Consider the following 19601-nt stretch of genomic DNA (forward strand, 5'->3'; position numbering starts at 1 on the left):
GCTGTTTGGCATCTTAATTGGCCATTCACAAATTGCGTATGTTGCAACTTATCAGAATGACGCAAGCGGACCATGAATCACGTGACAAAAACTGACCAATCAGTTTTATACTTTATATGGAATATACACATTTCGGTAGACTAATTACCGACTAACAACCATACACTGCCATGCTTTTTTATTTTAACAAAATAAAACTTGCATCAGAGCTGCAGCAATGTTTTCCCAGTTTCTCATGCTCTGAGAAAATGGTTGATGGTCTCCTTGCAACAACAGACGACATGGGAGTGAAAACGCAAAGTACTTTGAAAATGGTGAAAGAAGTGACTGCCTCGCAACTTCCACATGCTTTTAGCCTTGAAATGTAAACGGCCCCTTAGACTTAAATGTATAGTCAGTAGCCATGAGCATTCATTTTGTTTTGCTTGCATTTTTTTTTTAACTCTTAAAGTGACAGAAGCTGTTAACTTACTTCTTTGTAAAGCATCAGGAACATAGTTCCAGCTAAAAATCTTCTTCAATGTCATATTGGACAAAAAAAATCACCTACATCTTGTATAGACTGAGGGTGAGTAAAAGGTCATTTTCATATTTGGACAAACTATTTCTTTAAACTGTGTTTAAAAAAAGTTTTTGTTTTTTGTTTTTTTATTAGCTGCTTTCAGATGGAGCAGCATTTACTAGTTATTTATTAGTTGTAGTTAACTGACAAGCTATGCAAAATCATGTTTAAAACTGATATTGATGTAATCAGGATAATGAGTTCGAGAAAATTGCTCTGTCGTAATGACAGCTGTTTGCTTAGCTTCTCTGTAAACTACGACTCTGTAATAAATGCTGCATGTGAAAATAGCGCATTTAATAATTACATCTTTTTACTCCAAACTCACTTCATAATTCAGTAGAGTGTATGAAATAAATCCTTATGTGAGATGACTCAGTAGTCATGTGCTTATAGTCACGCAGAATCAATGGAAGGAGATTAATTTCTGTTTGTAAGCTATAGGGATTTCCTGGGTTTCTTCTTCAAGGGTGTTTGGAGTTTCCGCATGAGAGCACCCTCTGACCTTCAGCTGATCACACATCATGCTTCCAATAGCGTTTGGTTTTTCTCTCAGCTCTGTCAGTCAGAGTGGTTGAGCTCAAGCAACGTCAAATGAAAAGCAAATGAGAAGCGTCATGAAGCGGGCGGGGCACACTCAAAAAAATGAACTTTCCTTATTGTTAGTTTTACTATACCCATCCTTGTTCACATTACATAAAACATATTAGTAATTAAATTAACACAAGTAAACTATGTTATTTCTACAAAAATGTAGTGCTGTAGACTTTACTTAATAAGGGTTTGACTGGCCAACTTAACATTGTGGAGTAAAACGCAAAACCCTCTTAAGTTTGGATATTTGTGGATACCGTAGCTGCTTACCTAGAGGTGGAGCACCAGAGCAGAACAGAAGACAAACGAACGCGGGAAGCACATTGAGGAGGAGAAGATGGTGGCTTTGTCAGGTATGAGTATTTCATAACTCTTTACTGTTAAATATTGCCAAGAAAAGTGATGTGAGTGTACACAGAATTATGGTAATTTATGTTATGAATGTATTTCGGAGTCTTTTGAGTTTTAGCATTTTTAGACAGTTATTCTGACTCGTGTTTCTCAAGGAAAGCATGTGGCAGTGCAAAGACTCCAAGATCACAGTTGTTGAAACACTATAGATTTGTGCATAGATTTAAAACGTGGAATGCGCTACACAGCCATCTTAATCGTAGCCATCCAAAGGAGAACATCTGGTTACCTGCAAGTGTAACGCTAGCCACGTTCAATTGCCATGTGTGTTTTTGCAGCAATATAGATAATAAAATATAAAATTTTTGTCACATCCATAACCACCTAAAAACAGTGAGACAGTGCCTTGTATGAAAGTTATCCTTATTATAATCTTGTGTCTTAAATCCACAGATTGCTGCTGAATTCAGTCGAATCACTACTGTCCCACTAATTCAAACATTTATGTCAAAACAAGATGGTTACACCAGCAAGCTGGCCAGCATCTACCATAAAAGGAGGAATTGCAGGGTGTAAAATTTGGAAACTGATGGCTACCATCGACAAGGTTTGTTATCTGTATTTATGATGCTTGTAAATAATTTCCACATTAGTATTGTGTTTTTTCATTGTCTACACTTAATGTCTCTTCTACAGTATGATACCATCTGAACTTGCATTCTCAGAGCATGTTCTGTGTATCTTAATGAAGACTATGAAACCTCATGTATACAGTAAGTGTTCTCTGGCAGTGAATATATACCAAAATGCCCCTGCAAAATATTGTCAAGGAATATCAATACACACAGTATATTTAACTTGGGGTTGTCAAAAGTACAGACTTCGGTACCAGTCAGTCCTAAAATTAAAAGATTGTGATGATGCTAGCATTTTTCTGAGGAAATTGAGCACAGGTGAGCAGATTCTTAGGCTGCTGATTAACCATAGTGTTCACATGCTCGACATATGATTCTGATTGGCTATAATATTGCTTCATATTGTTGACCGAGTGGTTACACAGATTACATTTACGTATGGTAGCTTTTGAAGATGTCTCTCAGCAGATTTGTCTAAGCAGAAATATTAAGGAACCGCATTAAGCGATTATCAGTGTTCACAGTCACATCTGTTGAGCACAAGAACACTGGCCAATTGAATTTCTTTGGTAGAATGTTGGTTTCTTCACATTTTTAAAATTCAGCACAGAAGCCTGTACTTTTGACCACCCTAACAAACACAGTAAAGTAGTTATTTAAGTAAATGCGGTGCGTGATGTGAAAGATTAAGGAATGGACAGTAGATACAAAATTCTCTAAATGTACAATCTGTATTTTTGTGGAATCAAACTGACTGAACATTGATACTGTTTTTGTGTTTTGTAGGACACAGACTTTGAAAACTCTAAGACATGGGCAATATTGTCATTGGAATCTACATCATCAGACCTGAAGGTGCAGAAGCCTGTGACCCACCATCAGATGTTGGACTGATTTTTGAGGGAGTAAATGTGCTTCAGAACCTTGGCGAAGTCACCTAGGCTTGTGCTCTTTCTTTGAGAGTCATATACAGCTTCAATCTCAGTTATCCTTCAGACCTGAAATACACTTTTGAGTTTTTCCAGAAAGTGTTGCTGGGACTTGATGCACATAAACTGTTACTCATAATACAAGTTCTTAAGAACAAACCTGTTGGTTGAATCAGTACATCATTCTGGACAAATGAAAGAAATAAAGGAAGAAGCTTTTTTTGTGACATTTAAATTGTTTCTGGTTTTAAAATTAAGGGTTTTAATGTTGTCTTTGTCGATGGAACCAACATTTTAAATGGAGTTCTGTAACTTTAAATGGTTAAAATTGTTTGGTTATTTACAAAAATTCAAAGATTTTTCAGTTTTAATCTTTTCTTTACTAATGGCTCGAACGATTTGAGATATCAAAAATTGAGCACTGTATTAGTTTGTGACATGCTGCCTGTCTTAAACTTTTCTTTTCTTTTTCCAAGTAAAATTTATTACTTGAAGTTGCACATAGTAAAAGTACATTTTGGTCAATAGTAAACATTCTTTGTTTTTGTTTTTTTTCATGGTTTTTTTTTTTCTGTCTTTTTGAAACGAACTGTTATTTTTGTGGTGGTTTTCATAAATAGAGGCCAGTTGTGTTAACAATAGCTTAAACATTTTGAAATGTCAGCAATTGAGCATTGTAGCATTTCGTGATAGTCTTGGAAAAAAAAAATTATTTTGTAAATTTGCTCATACATTTTTCTTACAATATTTGAAGGAAGTAGCACATTGTAAGAATGTTTACTATTGACCAAAATGTTGTTTTTACATTTTTTTCAAACTGTTTTTGAGCGGTTTGTGGATGTTTACAAAAATAGAGGCTATTTTGAATGTTACTCTTACTATTCATTGTTAAGATCAGAAATAGAGTTTAGCAGTATTTTAACATTCCATGTATTTAATTTTTCAAAGTAAGATTATTTCAGATTCTTGAAGCCAGTTGCACATTAAAAGACCTTGTAAATGTTGAGTGTAAAACCTTTGATGTTTTTGTGTATTTGTTTCTAAGGACCTGTGAAATTGAAATAGTTTTATGGGTTTTTAGCAGTTGTATGTTGCAAAACCTTGCAAAAAATAAATTATTTTTGTTTCTAAAAATATGTTTGATGATTTAAGTTTTACATTTGTAGAGCACATACTTTTAAAAGTGAATAAAAAAAAGAAAAAAACGTGTTCACCTTACATACTAAAAGTTAATTATTCTTACATAACATTACTAAGTAAAATATACATATAACTAAAATGCAATAATGACACGTCTAAATGTGTTGCATGTACTGAGAAACATTTTGTAAACTTTACCTGGATTTCTTTAGTTCATTCAACTATATTGTTACTTGTAGAAACTACTCAACACAGTTACGTGGAACCACTTGACACTCTTTTTTTATGTAAGTCCAACAAATCATTTTTTTGAGTGCATGTTAGATACTAGAGAACCTTTGATTGGTCAAGATTTGATGAGAAACTGAAGTATGATGTATATGAAATTTGTTGATTGATTTAGACGGAAGTGACAAACTGAAAGCTTTGGGTGTTTATGTCTATATATTCAAATAATATAAGTATATTATTATATGAATATATTATTACATATTATTGGAATATATTTTGTAAACATGAATTTTGTCACTGTTTTGGAGCACACTAGCTTATAGATGTCTTTAAAAAGACTTCTAAAAAAATAATATTTTAATTTCATGGGACTTTCAATCGCGTTTGCTTTTTTGTCATCCCAAGCTTTTTATAAGAAATCACGTCATGTATAATTTTTGTTTCTCTCACAGGAAACCAAGGTTTCTTCGTTTCCTGGGAGCATCGAACACACCTTAGAGGAAAGAATAAGCTTGTATAGGATGGCTGTTACCAACGCAAAAGCTGCAGGGGAAACCTCTAAAGCTCGGCGATATGAGAGAGGACTCAAAGTGAGTGCATACAGTGTCACATCTTTAACAAACAAACACTGAGTAGCACAAAATAATGTATTTTATAATACAATTTATAACAACTAAAACTCTTAATATTCTTGTTTAGACATTACAGACTATGCTGGCAACAGTACGGAAAGGAGGGAAGATTGACGAATCTGAGATTCCTCCTCCAGTGGCATGTGGGGGTCCCAGTGGACCCAGTCAGCCCCCAGGCCCTGCAGTGTCCCCTGATGAGCAGGGGGAGTGTGATAGTGCTGTCGAGATCAGTCCTGTCTCCCCGGAGGCCGCTCCTGTTGTCATGGATTCAGAATCAAACATTAGAGACGAGTCCTCTGGTGTAACGTCTCCAGCTTCACTGTCATCTCCAGAAGGGGACCTTGCTAGCAGTGAAGCTGAAAAGCACTTAGGTTAGTCAAGTGTTTTTGCTGCAACAGACAACAGCTAAGTAATTAAAAGTTTAACAGTTGAGAAATAAACTGCCAATCTGCTATAATCTGCTAATTTTCAGTTCTAGTCTAATTTAGACTAATTCAGCACTCATTCTAGTTTCCTTTTACCAGAACATTGTGACTTTATCCATGTGAGCTACTTTGTACAGATCAAATTTGCAGAAGTTCAGTGAACTGTTCAGCGTGTGGAGTTTGATTTGATTTAATCATTTCAAACAAAATCTCATAAATCACTAAATATTTTTGTTGATTAATGAATTGTTATTTCCTCAAACAAAACACACCTCATTATAATCACATTTACTTATCCATATACACTTACAATAATAAATTAATTTAGCCAGTTCGAAATGAAGGAATGAAGCACAAGCTTATTAACTTAGTTCATTTTAAATTGAGCACTGCTGTTTTAATGCAAAAATAGGACCTGCGTAACTGTTCAAAGTCTGGGAGCTCTTTAAAAAAAAAAGAAAGAAAAAAGTATATAGCCATATGCAGTGAATACATCTAAAATGACATAAAAAGACAGTTTTGAAAGAAATTACCACTTTTATTCAGCCAGCATGCATTAATTTGATTAAAAAGAACTGAAATGAAAACACAATGCTACCAAATAAATTATATTTTAATAATAAACGCTGTCTTTACTTCTGTTTTTTTCAAATAATCCTAAAAAGTATTGCAGTTTATACAAAAATAGTATCTTGCTATTTTCAACTATCATAATATAATAAGATAAGATAATAATAAGGATTGTTTCTTCAAGATAAAATGATCATATTATAAATATTGCTGAAGGATCACCAGAAACTGAAAACTAGAGCAATGATGCTGTAAATTGAGCAAGTTATATCTTAAAACTTAGGCTAGTCAAGTGTTTTTGCTTCAACAGACCACAATTAAGCAATTAAAAGTTTAATACATGACTAACTGAGTAAACTGTATCTGCTATCCAAAGAAATGGGGGATATAGTTTTTTAAGCTGAAAAATGCCTTGGTGTATTGAAAAATATTAAAATATTTTAATTCAGCACCCTTTCTAGTCTCCTTTTACCAAAACATTGTGACTTTGTGATCAAACTAGCTGAATATCAATGCAAAGTTTAGTGTGTGGAGTTAAATTTGATTTGATTTGATTTATTCATTGCGAACAGAATATCATACACTCAAAACAATTCTTCAAACAAAATACACCTCGTCATAAACAATAAAAATGTTTACTTAACCATGTACATTTAAACTAATAAATGAATTTAGCCAGTTCGAAATGGAGAGGAATGAAGCTCAAGCTTATTGACTTGGTTCATTTTAAACCATTTGAAAGAAATTAACACTTTTATTCAGCCAGTATGCATTAAACTGATTAAAATTAACTGAAAAGACAATGCTACAAAATGAATTATGTTTAGTTATAAGTGCTGTCTTTTTTAACTTCCGGTTATTCTTAATAATCCTAAAAAAGTATTGCAGTTTATACTAAAATATTATGTTGCTATTTCCAACTATCATAATATAATAAGATAAGATAATAACAAGGAATGTTTCTTGAAGATAAAATGATCATATTAGAATTATTGCTGAAGGATCACCAGAAACTGAAAACTAGAGCAAAGATGCTGAAAATTGAGCAAGTTATATCTTAAAACAAGTGTTTTTGCTTCAACAGACCACAATTAAGCAATTGAAAAATTTTATGGATGACTAACTGATTATACTGTGTATCTGCTATCTAAAGAAACAGGGGATATAGTTTTTTTAAGCTGAAAAAATGCCTTGGTGTTTTGAAAAATCTAGTCCTCTAGGCTCCTTTTACCATTGTGACTTTGTGATCAAATTTGCTCATACATTGCATCATACACTCAACAAAATACACCTCATCATAAACCAGTTATATCTTAAAATAATTTGAAATAAGAATAGTTTATTTAAATGTCGAGAATATTTAAAATATTTTTTTCCAAATAACTTGGACTTGGACTGTTCATAGAACTGCTAAGATGATATTACAATTTTATAATCAACCTTATGTATGTCCAACCTAAAACAATGCAAAATATAAGTGGTTTTTACAGTTTTGTATGTGATTCCATGTGCTCTATTTAATCTTTAATCAATATTTTAATATAGACTTGTCTTTTTAATTAATGTTTGACTGCAGTTTTTTGATTTAATGATAGAGTTTGCATATGTTCTGTTTTCTAGTTAATAAATGATTCCTTCTTGCCCAACAGCCCCAATATGTGTTTATATTGATAATATCATTTAATTCAACAGTTGTTACATTTTAATTAATGGTAGAAGCCAAAGTGTTCAAATACATAAAATGTATTATTTTATGTAGCCCTTAAGACTGCACACGTAAAAGCAAACAATGTTGAAAATGCTGGCCTTTTCCTTTAAGTTTCACACTTGCCAATTTAACTACAAGTATGTCATTCTACCGAGCAGTTCTTGTAAAAAGACACATTGTGGTTTCCTCTGCTCCTGAAGTAGATTTTCCAGTCGGGCAGCCAACAAAAGGCACTCTGCTGGAGCAACAGAAGGAGTACAGGATGGCAGCTCTCAAGGCCAAACAAGCAGGAGACATTGACCAAGCCAAATTGCATATAAAGGCCAGTAAGGTAAAGATGTATTTTATATTATAGTATTTATAGCTATGTTTTAGTGGCTCAGTCTTTCAGGGCTTTAAAATTAGCCCTTTTTAATTGTACATAGTTGGGATTTCCATTATCTGATTTTGTATATCTGATTTATTTGACTTTGGATAAAAAAAGTTTAAAACTAGCAACAAAAACGTCTATTTTTGTCTTCAAACACTTCAAATGTTGACTACTATAGGCGATATACAGACATTTGTCAATGCATTTTTTTTGAGTTTCACATTTTGCATGTCAGTCAAACCTTGTTAATGTGGGTTTTTCCATTTGCCTTCTGCTCTAATATGGAAATTTTGACTTAAACTTTCCAAAGAGTTCTAAATATCAATGCCAGTACTGTATCCAGCTACAGTTTTAAATTTAATCTGAGGCGTCAGCTATGTTTTCATGCACATTTAGATGTTCCTTTAAACCAATGGTCCTGTAAACCCTGATTTTTTTTTCCCATAACAAAAATGTGCTGAGTTATTTGAGGTATTCTAGACTTGTAGGAAGTAGACAAAGAGTAGCACTATGCTGTTTTCTTGTTTGTCTCAGGGATTCGATTCAGCAATTGAAGCTTTGGAGAAAGGCCAGCCGGTGGATGTGAGCTCTCTCCCGCCCCCTCTGGCTCAAGGTTAGTCTGAATCATGTGTGCAGAGAACTTGTTACACTCTCTTTAACTTCACTTTCTGTCAATATCAACTGTCCTATCATCATAAAGGCAATCATACATGGACATGACACAATAAGTTTTGTTGACACAATATGCATCACCCATCATATTTACATAAAAATGAATGTCAGCAACATTTTATCTGATTGTACAGCATCAGTCTCATATAATCTTTGTTGGTGTCAGCTAGCTCAGGTTGCTGTTTCAGAAACAATGTTTACTGACTGAAAACTGCAGATGGTTTGGTTTTGGGTTTGGTTTTGAAGCGGCAGTCCACCTCCATATAAGTGACAATGCATTCACGTGTAACGTAAACGTATACATTTTTGCATTTTATGTAGAAAAATTGTCGTTATGGATGTGACCGATGTGAAATTGCCACTTGTGTGACTTTGGTAAATCAAATATAATAGTTGTAAAACATTGATAGAGACAATTTTGAGTATTTCTAAAGTATTATAAAATACTTGCTTACAAAAAAACAATTTCCGTTTTTTTGTGAAAACCGATTTTTTTTTCCAGGCAAGGTTGACGTTTGCACAATATTGCTCAATGCTTTACAATAAAGTCTCATTAGTAAATGTTACTAACTAATTAGTAAATGTTAGAAAAAGCCACATTTATTATAATTACTATCTTACAAAAAAATAATAATACAACAGAATGTTATTAGTTCCTAACTCCAACTCTAATTATGACTTTTGATTTAAATGCATTATCAGCACAAGATTAATAAAAAGCTTTCGAATTTTTCATTGTTAGTTTAGTTCAATTAAAAACAAATGTTAACAAATGGAGCTTTACTGTAGTGTTAATGAACAATAGGTCTAAAAATAGTATTTTATATAATACTTTCAACCAGTTTTCAGCAGAGAGTTGGTTAAATTAACATGTGAAAAGGTTTGAAAACTAAGCAATAATGCTGTGATGAACACCACTGCAAATACACTCTATATAATAGACAAATATTCCTTAAAAAGCTAAATGATAAAAAGTTATTTGTGATCTTTTGAAATGCCTACAATATCAATATTGTTCATGTACATCATATATTCAATTATTTAATATCAGAATATGTCTAATCAGTTCATTTATAAGTATTTTATTCAAGTAAATGACTATAGGGTATATGCCGAGCTAGTGTTGTTCCCAAACTGATAAACTTCCGGTGACCGGTTATTGTGAGTTTTTTTTTCATTTTATACGATTTCTTTTACAGCATCCATGTTGTAATGTAATTAAAATACAATCAGTTAAATAGACTTTGGCATTCATTCAGTTGCTCAAGCGTAAAACGAGACAAAAAGCCGTTTACTCACACGCGCCTGTCAGAATCGGCAGGCTTCTGGGGTAAAATAAATGCTCATATTATAAAGACATGGCGGGGAAAATGTAATTTAATGCAGTGCTTCTTGTACAATCTGAGACCCACTTTATATCGGATATCACTCAGCCAGTGGAGATCGCTGATTTTTACAGAAAACAGACCTTAAACTTGCCAATTTTGCAATTGCAAACAGTTCACCGGAAACGCTTAACCCAGGTTACTGGCAAATTAAAAGTCTTATTAGCATGCTTCGGCATATACCCTTATGGCAAGTGTGGCGGAAAATCTTTAGACCCTGGTTGCATATTAGCCATGTTTGATGTGTGTAACTTTTTAAATAAACACTGCAATTTTGTCTACACCTCTACAGTTACTCAAGCTGCACTTCAGACATCTGTTAAAGTCTCTCCTTCACCTTCAGGTTAGTGCACCACTTCTCATGTGAAGTATTTTTAGAACTCATCTCTATGTAAATAGTCTAACCTGAATGACTGTATTTCCTGTCTCCTCCTATTCACCATATGGTGTTTTTGCTATAACAGCAGAGAACGCCTCTGGTCCAGCTCAACCTAACACAATTCTTGAGGCCCTGGAACAGAGAATGGCCAAATACAAAGAGGCCTTCACACAAGCCAAAGCCAGCGGCGATGAGCGCAAAACCCGCATGCATGACCGCATTGCTAAAGTTAGTACACCTGTTAAACTGAAACACAAACCTCAAACACTGCCGAATGCCCTCCAACTTTCATTATCTCTTTCAGTGTTTCCTTCTTAGATACTATCTGCTTGCTAGATGCTTTCATGTTAACACACCACAACACATTTTACGCACAGTAAGGTGTTTGCACAGACTTGTTGAATTCAGAGTTGTTGTTTTCTTTCTGTGGCCCACAGCAATACCAGGCTGCCATCCGTGCTCATAAAGCAGGACGACCTGTTAATTATGATGAACTTCCTGCCCCTCCAGGTCATTTCTTTTGTTTAAATAATAATAAAAAAAGGATTATCTTAATCTTCAAATTATCTGCAAATTATCTTAATCTGCAAATATTTTTGTGGTCAGTTAAATTGTCCTGCATGTTAATAAAAATGAATGCATGTGTTGTCTATAGGCTTTCCTCCAATCCCAGGCCAAAAAGTCACTTCTCCAGAGCAGGGATTGGCTGCTGTGCTGGAAACAGCCAATAAGCTGACATCCAATGAAGCTGAAGCTAAAGATGCTCAAGACGAAGATGAGGAGGAAGAAGAGAAGGTATTTCATTGTACATTTCTGTAGAATTTCTTCTTTTTTTACATTGAAAAATATGAAAAGAGAGAAATAAATGAATGGTTTAAGATGTTGCAGACTACAAACAAGTCAAATCATCTGCTAGTGCTGTAAGATAATTATACTTGGGAAGATTTCTTGCAGTAAGAAAATGTACCTTGGCTTTACTAAAGAAAACAATGTCTTAAAAAAGTATTATAATACTTATTCTAGGCAGTGGATTTAGTATATTCATGTTAAAACTAGCTTCTTAATTGCTTTCTTGCTCTTCTTATTTTGTGTGAAAAGGTCTTTAAACTAGATTTACTAAACAGGAGAATTTCTCTTAATTTAAGAATTGTTGTTATATATTCTGTCAAGAGGTGTAGTCTTAAAAAAAAAAAAAGGTGGTGTACTATTACCCACCCAACCCACATTTTAAAAGTGGGCAAAGAAATGAGGAAAGTCAATGTTTCTTTGATTCATTAGCAATGAATATTTATTCAACATAAGTTACCTGTAACTATTGACTTCCACAGATACAAAAAAAACAAATACTATGTAAGTCAATAGTTACAGGTTTCCAGCTTTAACAGAATGAAAAATGACAAACCGGTTTGGAACAAGTAACGGTTGTGTAAATGTGATGACAATTTTCATTTTTGGGGTGAACAGTTTAAAAAAGGAAAAATATTTCAACAAATTTGTTCATTTTAAACCGAGATGCTAATGGTCTAATCCTTTTCAATGGTTTATGCTTAGCTAATAGTGCCCCCAGCAGACGCTGAGAATGGCTTTAAAGGGGACTGAGGCAATAATTTATTGTACAGTTCATGAGGTAATTGCAAAAGTTTTAGGGGGACTAAATAGAAATATAGAGAGCTAAAGCGACGCCCATGCTGTTTTATAATTGTACCTGAATGTTTCAGCGAGACATTATTCAGTTGACTTGTTGTCTTCTTTGAAAAACTCGCACAAAATTGTCACAGCTGCTGCGGTTGTCAGGGGGCAGGAAATGGTGCAATTTAAACAAAAATGCACTAATTGCAACAAGTTAAGGTGCAAGTTAAAAATACATTCCGTACACAGTTAAAGAGGACACGAATACCCGTAAATTCGAGAAGTTTAATCAGCAAAACAAGTGAGTATACCGAGAGTATACACAATTATTCATCCTCAGAAGTCGTAATACCCGAACAACTCGTAGAAAAAGGTAGGCATACGGAGTATACGTGCGTATTACAATGCAAAATGATTACTTGCTTCTCAAAATACTAAAGGTTACAGCAACAAAACATAACAATGTTTTTGTCACTAAAGAACAAGTAGAAGTGTAATCAAGCTTTTTTTATGAGCTTAAAGCATGTTAATACAGCAAAACAAAATCTAGTCAACAGTTACTTATCTTATTTCTAGCTAAAATTCTTATTGATCTTGTTTTAAGAACGCAATACTATGCAAGATTGTGTATTATTATTATGATTGTTTTAAGATTATCTATATTTTTGTACCTAGTAGGTAAATCTTAAAATTAAGTATCTTACTTGCAAATTAGGCTTAGTTACAAGAGGTAAAATTTAAGACCGAAACTTGTATATAAATAGAACTTTTTATAAGTTTCCCATTAAACGTCACACACAATCACAGTGCTCAATCACACTTATACTTGCAACAAAATATGTTTTTTGACGAAATAAATACTGTTACGTTTCATTGAGGAAAGCTAAAAAACTGTTTTGAGAAGCAACAAGTGATTATTTGTATTTTTTTATCCAGTATTAATTTGAATAAAAGATTGTGGACAATATGCATGTATGTGTGATTTTAATTTAATTCATACGATAATCTTGTTTTAATTTTAAACGCTTTGACTTATTTTAAAACAATATATAAATGTAACTTATCAGCAATTCTCCTGTTTAGTAACTTTAGTTTTAGGACCTTTTCACACAAACTAAGAAAAGCAAACTGTTTAAAAAGCAATTAACGAGGTTTTAAAACAAATAGACTAATACACTGCTTGGAATAAATGTTATAATACTTATTTTTTGCTAAAGCCTATGTGTGTTTTCTTATTGCAAGAAATCTTTCCCAGTATATCTATCCTTCCGCAGTAGCAGATAATTTTTATTGTTTCTAGCTTGTATCATCTTAAATCATTCATTTAATTCTCATATTTAGCCATTTTTTTTTTTGCAGTGTGGATTATCTTTGATAAAAGACCTAACTTTAAATTTTATATACTAAGAAAAAAAAGATAAATAATCCTAATAATCTTAGACAATCTGATCTTGCATAGTGTTTTATTCTTAAATCATGATCAATAAGAATGTTTTGCTAGAAATAAGATTGCAACCCTTGACCAGATAAGGAGATTTAGCAGTACAAAATTGCTCCTTATTAAAAAAATAACAATAAATTATCAATTAAACAAAAAGAAATTGTATTTGCTTTTTAAGGCTCCAAAACTAAGTGACCAAAAGAAGCCTACTCTTGCAGTGCAGCCAACAGTACAGGAGCCAAAACAAAGGACCCCTTCACCCGACAGAACTTCTAAAAGAGGAAGTCTGTCTGACGCTGGTACAATTTATTGGGATGTTTTTGTATTTCATAACATTTTTATGACAGAAATGCACACAAAACTCTGAGGCAAACATGTTTAAATCGTATTATCTTATACGGTTATTTTCTCCTCAGCTCAGCAGCAGCTGGAGTTTCTAGAGGGCCGCAAAAAGCAGTACATGAAAGCGGCATTGCAGGCAAAGCAGAAGAAAGACCTAGAGCAGGCAAAGACCTTTCTGCGCACAGCCAAGGGTTTGGACCCCATGATCGAAGCTGCCCGCAGTGGGAAGGCTGTGGACGTGAGCAAGGTAACCACAATGCCTGTTTTTAGTAAATGCTTCAACTACTCCAATGATTTTTAGGAGTAATTGACTCACTCTTTATGCTTTAGGTGCCTTCACCGCCTGGAGATGAAGACGAGGACTTCATTCTGGTCCACCACAGTGATGTTCAGCTCTCTGAGAAGGCTGAGGAGGTCTACACTCAACTCAACAAACTACTCAATGAGCAACACGAGGTAAAAGGAAGGTGGTGAAGTAATAAAGTAGCGAGAAGAGATCTGTGAAAAAATTTAGGGAGCTGCCTTAAAGGTATATAATGCATCCAAAAACTAAAGGATCCTAATGTTCCAAACCTTTGTGAGTTTCTTTTTTTGTTGTTGAACACAACACAAGATATACTGATGTGCAATTGACATTTATGTCAATGGCTACTGGTTTCCAACATTTTTCAAAATATCATCTGTTGTGTTCCACAGAAGAAAAAACACAAACCAATTTATAGCATTTGATGTGTGAGTATATGATGATAGCATTTTCAGTTTTGGGTGAATTATCCCTTTAAAGTGTACTGCATACATAGTCAGCCAACATTAAAGTGAGACCACAGAATTAGATGAACCAGAACACTGTAAAGGATATGTCACAAATAACATATTTTGGATGACGGTAGTTTGATTTATAACCCAATAGAATGTATGAATAGCCAGTTGTTATAAGCTTACAAAGATTTTTTTAGGTTTACCAGCCATTCTGTACAATGTAAAGTCATCCTGAATTTAAGACTTCAACATAGAATTCTGTAATAAATCCATGTGAAATAAAGTTTGCCATATACATATAGGCCTCATTTAAAGCTTATACGTACTGCTTTTAATACATTTGTAGTGCCTTAAAAAATAAAGTGCAAATATTTGTTAAATAGCTTTTATTTTCATTTTTCAAATGTAGTGGAAACATTACACTTTCAGTTCTAGTTTAAAGTATTTAAAGTATTTAAAGTATTATAAATAAAGAAGGCAAAAAATAGCAGTATCAATATTTTGTATTTCAATTCAAATACTTAATAAACTAAAGACATTTTTACACTTCAGTTCAATTTACTGAACTGTTATTTAGTTGCATAGCCATTGTTTTTGTCAGCCATGGAAGAATAAAACATTCGTAATTCGTAGGGATGCACGAATACCAGTATCGGGTCGATACTGGTTAAAATACTCATACTCGTATCGTACATGAAAGGCCGATACCACGCACCGATACAACTCAACAGTAATTCACTGTATGGATGTGATTTGTTGTCCTACCTGAATTCAGTGACTTAATGTATTAGTTAATTTATTATATATTAATAACAGCTTAGTCCTTATAAACAATCCGTTTATAAAATACATTATTAACAAATCTATAGGCTACTGAAAAATAAACCGAATATGAAATCTGATCCTTGCATAATGATCACAGCTAAATAAGCTAGCACTGATTTTATATTTAAACTATGAATAAAAAATGAAAGACATTTTAAGTAATGGAACATTATGTAAAAAATCTAAAGACTACAGGCTAAATAAAAGTGCCTCATAAGAGCTGAACATCAGTGCGGTCACCGCACACGTGTCAGATTACATCTTCTGTATAGATCAGACAGCCTATACGGATCACATAATCTCAAATAACACTTCATATAAGTGTATAAATATTTCGATAAGTATCGTTAATGGAATATTTATAACGATATGATCTTGCTTTTGGTTATATCGATGCCTGCTTTGAGCTCTCATGCACGCTCTCTCTCTCACTAGCAGCAGTTGACATGCGCTGCATAAGGGTGCTATACACCCTACACAGCATACACTGGCAAGAAGACAAGTGCTGAACTCCACGGCGCCAGTTATATTTGTTTAAAATGCCTTTTAAAATGCCTTTTATTTTTAAAATCTCTCAAGTTAATATAGGCTATCTGGTAACATAATCTCTATCAGAGATATTGGAGTTTAATAACGTGGTGTGCAGAGGGCTATTGACCAACCTCCTTGTAAGTTTACACACTGCATAGACTATAGGCCTACATCTCTGCGGCCTCATGTACGAAGAATTGCGTTGAATTCATACTAAAACATTGCGTACACACAAAGCTGTAAATGTGCGTACGCAGTAAAAAATTCAGATGTATGAAACACTGCGTACGTGGAATCCCACGCATATTCTCTTTGTATATATCCGAATTAACGTGAAACTGAGCGCACGAGCACAAAACCCCTCCCTGCCTCCTCCCCCTGATAAATATGGTAATGACTCTACTTAGGCAAAACCAAACGAAAAAGCAATAGCAAAAGCAAGCAAGCAAGAAGAGAAACTTCACAGAATGTGAATTTGAGGTGCTCCTATCGGTGGTAGACCGGAGAAAACCTGTGTTGTTTGCAAGTTTGTCCTCCGGAATTAATAACAAAAGAAAAAAAATAGAGTGGGAGAGTTTAACTGACACTGGTATCACAGTGGGGTCTGAACATCGCACTGTGAGTGAATTTAAAAAGAAATGGTCCGTAAAGGTAAAGGTGTAAGGTTGAGGTAAAGGTGTAAAGGTGCAGGTTGAGAGGACAACAGCGGCGCACCGTCAAAGTGTGGACCAAATAGGCGGGGGAACAGTGGATGCTGAACTAACACCCTTTGAGGAGAGAGTTGCCTCAATTGTTGGTGACACTTTAGTGTCTGGAGTAGTATTCGTGTCTGTGGGAGACACAGGTGTATTATTAAACACTTTGTTAGGGTGGTATAGCAGCACCCTTCCGCTCTTATCAAGGCAGCGCCACCGGCATTTCAGCTGCCCAATCACATTTGAGCATTGCATATTATTTGCACATTTATTGAATGGAAATGTTTCCGATTAACATATGCAAATTCATCTTCAGATGGCGCCTTTATAGCAATGTGCGTGCAGTCAATCACTCCGATGAAATTGGGAAAACCGGTGATCGCTGCAAATTTCGCTTTAATGTTTGGCTGGTCAACTGCATGATATGGAAACCTTATATACCTGCTAGACATGCGTATGATCCCATCCCATACAGCTGGCATTGCACGGCTCAAAGACGACTGGCTTAACCCCGAGCGGTCTGCCAGTTCCCTTTGGAAAGAACCAGTTGCCAGGATACTTTGTTGGTGCGATACTTTGTAGTGTGCAACATTTAGCACACTACATTTAGTTTTTATTGTAATTATAACCCAATACACAGTAAAATACTATTTATTGAATGGCTTAAACCGTTAAGCATAAATAGGCTAAGCATATTGTTATTAATATTAAAAGACATTAATTCAAACTAACCACCCTTTGATATTTTTTCGTTTCCGTATTTTTTTTTTTATCACACAGAAAATGCAATTAATTGTTTATTTTGGTTTTCATTTTATTAGAATTAATATAATTATTAGGCTACACAACTTCTACATGACACTGGCTCTGATTGCGTTTATACAGATATCCTACAGATAGACTTTTTGGCTCAAAGACATTTATGGCTGTTAATTTCAGTGCTGTATTTTGACAGATTTTGCAATGGCTTCAGCTATTCTAACTGTCAGCCGGTACCAGCCTCAGTTTTGCAACTTGACTTGTGTGGCGTCTACGTATCGATGTCTGGATGACAGCGAGAGAGAGATGAGATCAGACCTCAGATTCAATGTGTGGCCGCACGTCACAGTTTCTTTACTGCAATTTTTGAATATTGGCTCATCTAAATTAACTTTTCGTTCGATTAAAAGTCGAAATATGGCCAGACAGACAAAGCAACTTTCGGTTTTGGAAGAGAGCTGCTTCAGTGACGCGCACACATACACACAGGATACACTCTTGTAGGCCTATTCATTATTGATTTTTTTTAACATTAAACGCATAATAATCAAGTGCAAAAAAGATCAGCTGAACTTCGGAAAAAGTGATCACTGCGGTTGTCGCGATTGTTGCTTTGTTTCTCTGCAGTTGGCTTGTCAGTGGCACGGCATTGCTAAGTCACTTTTGTTTTAATAAAAAATAAGGTTTATTATTTAACATCGTGAGATGATGGTCACATGATTTTTAAAATGAGAATATGCGTTGCGTATTTATGGCTATTGATTTCATCTACCCGTGAGACGACTGTAGACGACTTTTTGGTTAGCTGACCCGCGGATTAACGGCAGGACACCCGAAAATGAAAGAATCGCGCACAACAGGGTTTTATGCGTCCCCAAGTAGCAATGTTCAGAAAGTGACTCCATAAGGTAACATACACTGCACACACTTCGTGTAATGTGTGAAGTCGTAGACGCATGTCAGCGCAAGGATAACTCATCCTTTAAATGTCCATGCTTAATCGGTAATAGATAAGGTCTATGGATTCGCAGGGTTATCAAAAATGTGTGTATATTTTTGGCTTGGAACATTCTTCTGTGAAAGATTTTTGTGTTCATCCTTGCTACAGGAAAAATAAATAAATAAATAAATAAATAAATTACACATTCATTGAAACCAAATATATGAAGTATTGGTATCAGTACTCGGTATCGACGAGTACACAAATTAAAATACTTGTACTGGTATTGGTTTGTAAAAAAGTGGTATCGGTTTATCCTTAATCATTTGGGTTGGTTTTGGTTGGCTAAATTTAAGAAACTGTATTTTTTTTACTTTACATCATAAATTTTCAATTTGGTTGAGGTCGAGGGATTGAGCTGCAACTCTATTACCTCAATCTTTTCCAAGATTGCTCGCTTACAAAAATTTTTTGCCACTTTAATGCACTTTAGATGGGTTTTGATGAATATTCTATAATTCGCATACTTTATTTATAAGTTTCCTCTTCTCAAATCAACTTTTTGCTTAAACTATGTTGTTCTTCTAACCAGTAATATGATCAGAAAGAATGTGGTACATTGCTGACCCTCCTCTGTAATAAGGAGCGTAAATGACAACTGTTAGCTGTTCATGGCATGAATGACTTCTCTCATTAAACTCCACATTGCTATTATTTTGAACACGCCCCTTACAATTACTCTCAGTACGTGAACACACGTGACACAACAATTGTGTCTGCTGCTTTTTCATTACACTACTACTACCACAAGTACATTATTCGCAATGCACAAATATCACTGTTACTAATAGTGGTTCAAGAGGTTACTGACGTTGTACTGCTATTTTTAAAGATACCTACACACACGCATGTATACAATAAAACAGTATTAAAACATTAAACTGTCATGTATTTTCCAATAAAGAACTGTTCCTCATTTTCCTTTGCTAAATTTGCTATCCTTATTAATTAAATAATTCTATAATATGCATAAAAATATACGTTAGGTGAAAATAGTAATTAAAGTAATTTTAGCATATTGCTAACCTGACAGAGCT

The 19601-nt window shown here is 34.3% G+C and overlaps 1 protein-coding gene and 1 long non-coding RNA gene across 4 annotated transcripts in view; both read left to right on the forward strand.

The window, feature by feature from the left end:
* cc2d1b (coiled-coil and C2 domain containing 1B) overlaps window positions 1-19601 on the forward strand; it is a 40102-nt gene that overhangs the window by 12810 nt on the left and 7691 nt on the right. For 2 of the 3 annotated variants that reach the window (XM_056473351.1, XM_056473332.1), the window contains exons 7-17: window positions 4895-5032; window positions 5142-5445; window positions 7978-8108; window positions 8682-8760; window positions 10497-10547; window positions 10669-10811; window positions 11021-11093; window positions 11239-11378; window positions 13832-13952; window positions 14070-14242; window positions 14326-14451. In XM_056473351.1, the coding sequence (XP_056329326.1) occupies window positions 4895-5032; window positions 5142-5445; window positions 7978-8108; window positions 8682-8760; window positions 10497-10547; window positions 10669-10811; window positions 11021-11093; window positions 11239-11378; window positions 13832-13952; window positions 14070-14242; window positions 14326-14451 (1479 nt within the window). The remainder of the gene's footprint in view (window positions 1-4894; window positions 5033-5141; window positions 5446-7977; window positions 8109-8681; window positions 8761-10496; window positions 10548-10668; window positions 10812-11020; window positions 11094-11238; window positions 11379-13831; window positions 13953-14069; window positions 14243-14325; window positions 14452-19601) is intronic. The other variant, XM_056473343.1, reaches the window with a different exon arrangement.
* Window positions 940-3306, forward strand: LOC130241525 (uncharacterized). The gene is made up of 4 exons (XR_008838883.1): window positions 940-1509; window positions 1961-2114; window positions 2204-2280; window positions 2929-3306. It is a non-coding gene; the product is annotated as an uncharacterized LOC130241525 (long non-coding RNA).

This window comes from Danio aesculapii, chromosome 2 (genome assembly GCF_903798145.1).
Source record: "Danio aesculapii chromosome 2, fDanAes4.1, whole genome shotgun sequence".
Lineage (NCBI taxonomy): Eukaryota > Metazoa > Chordata > Actinopteri > Cypriniformes > Danionidae > Danio > Danio aesculapii.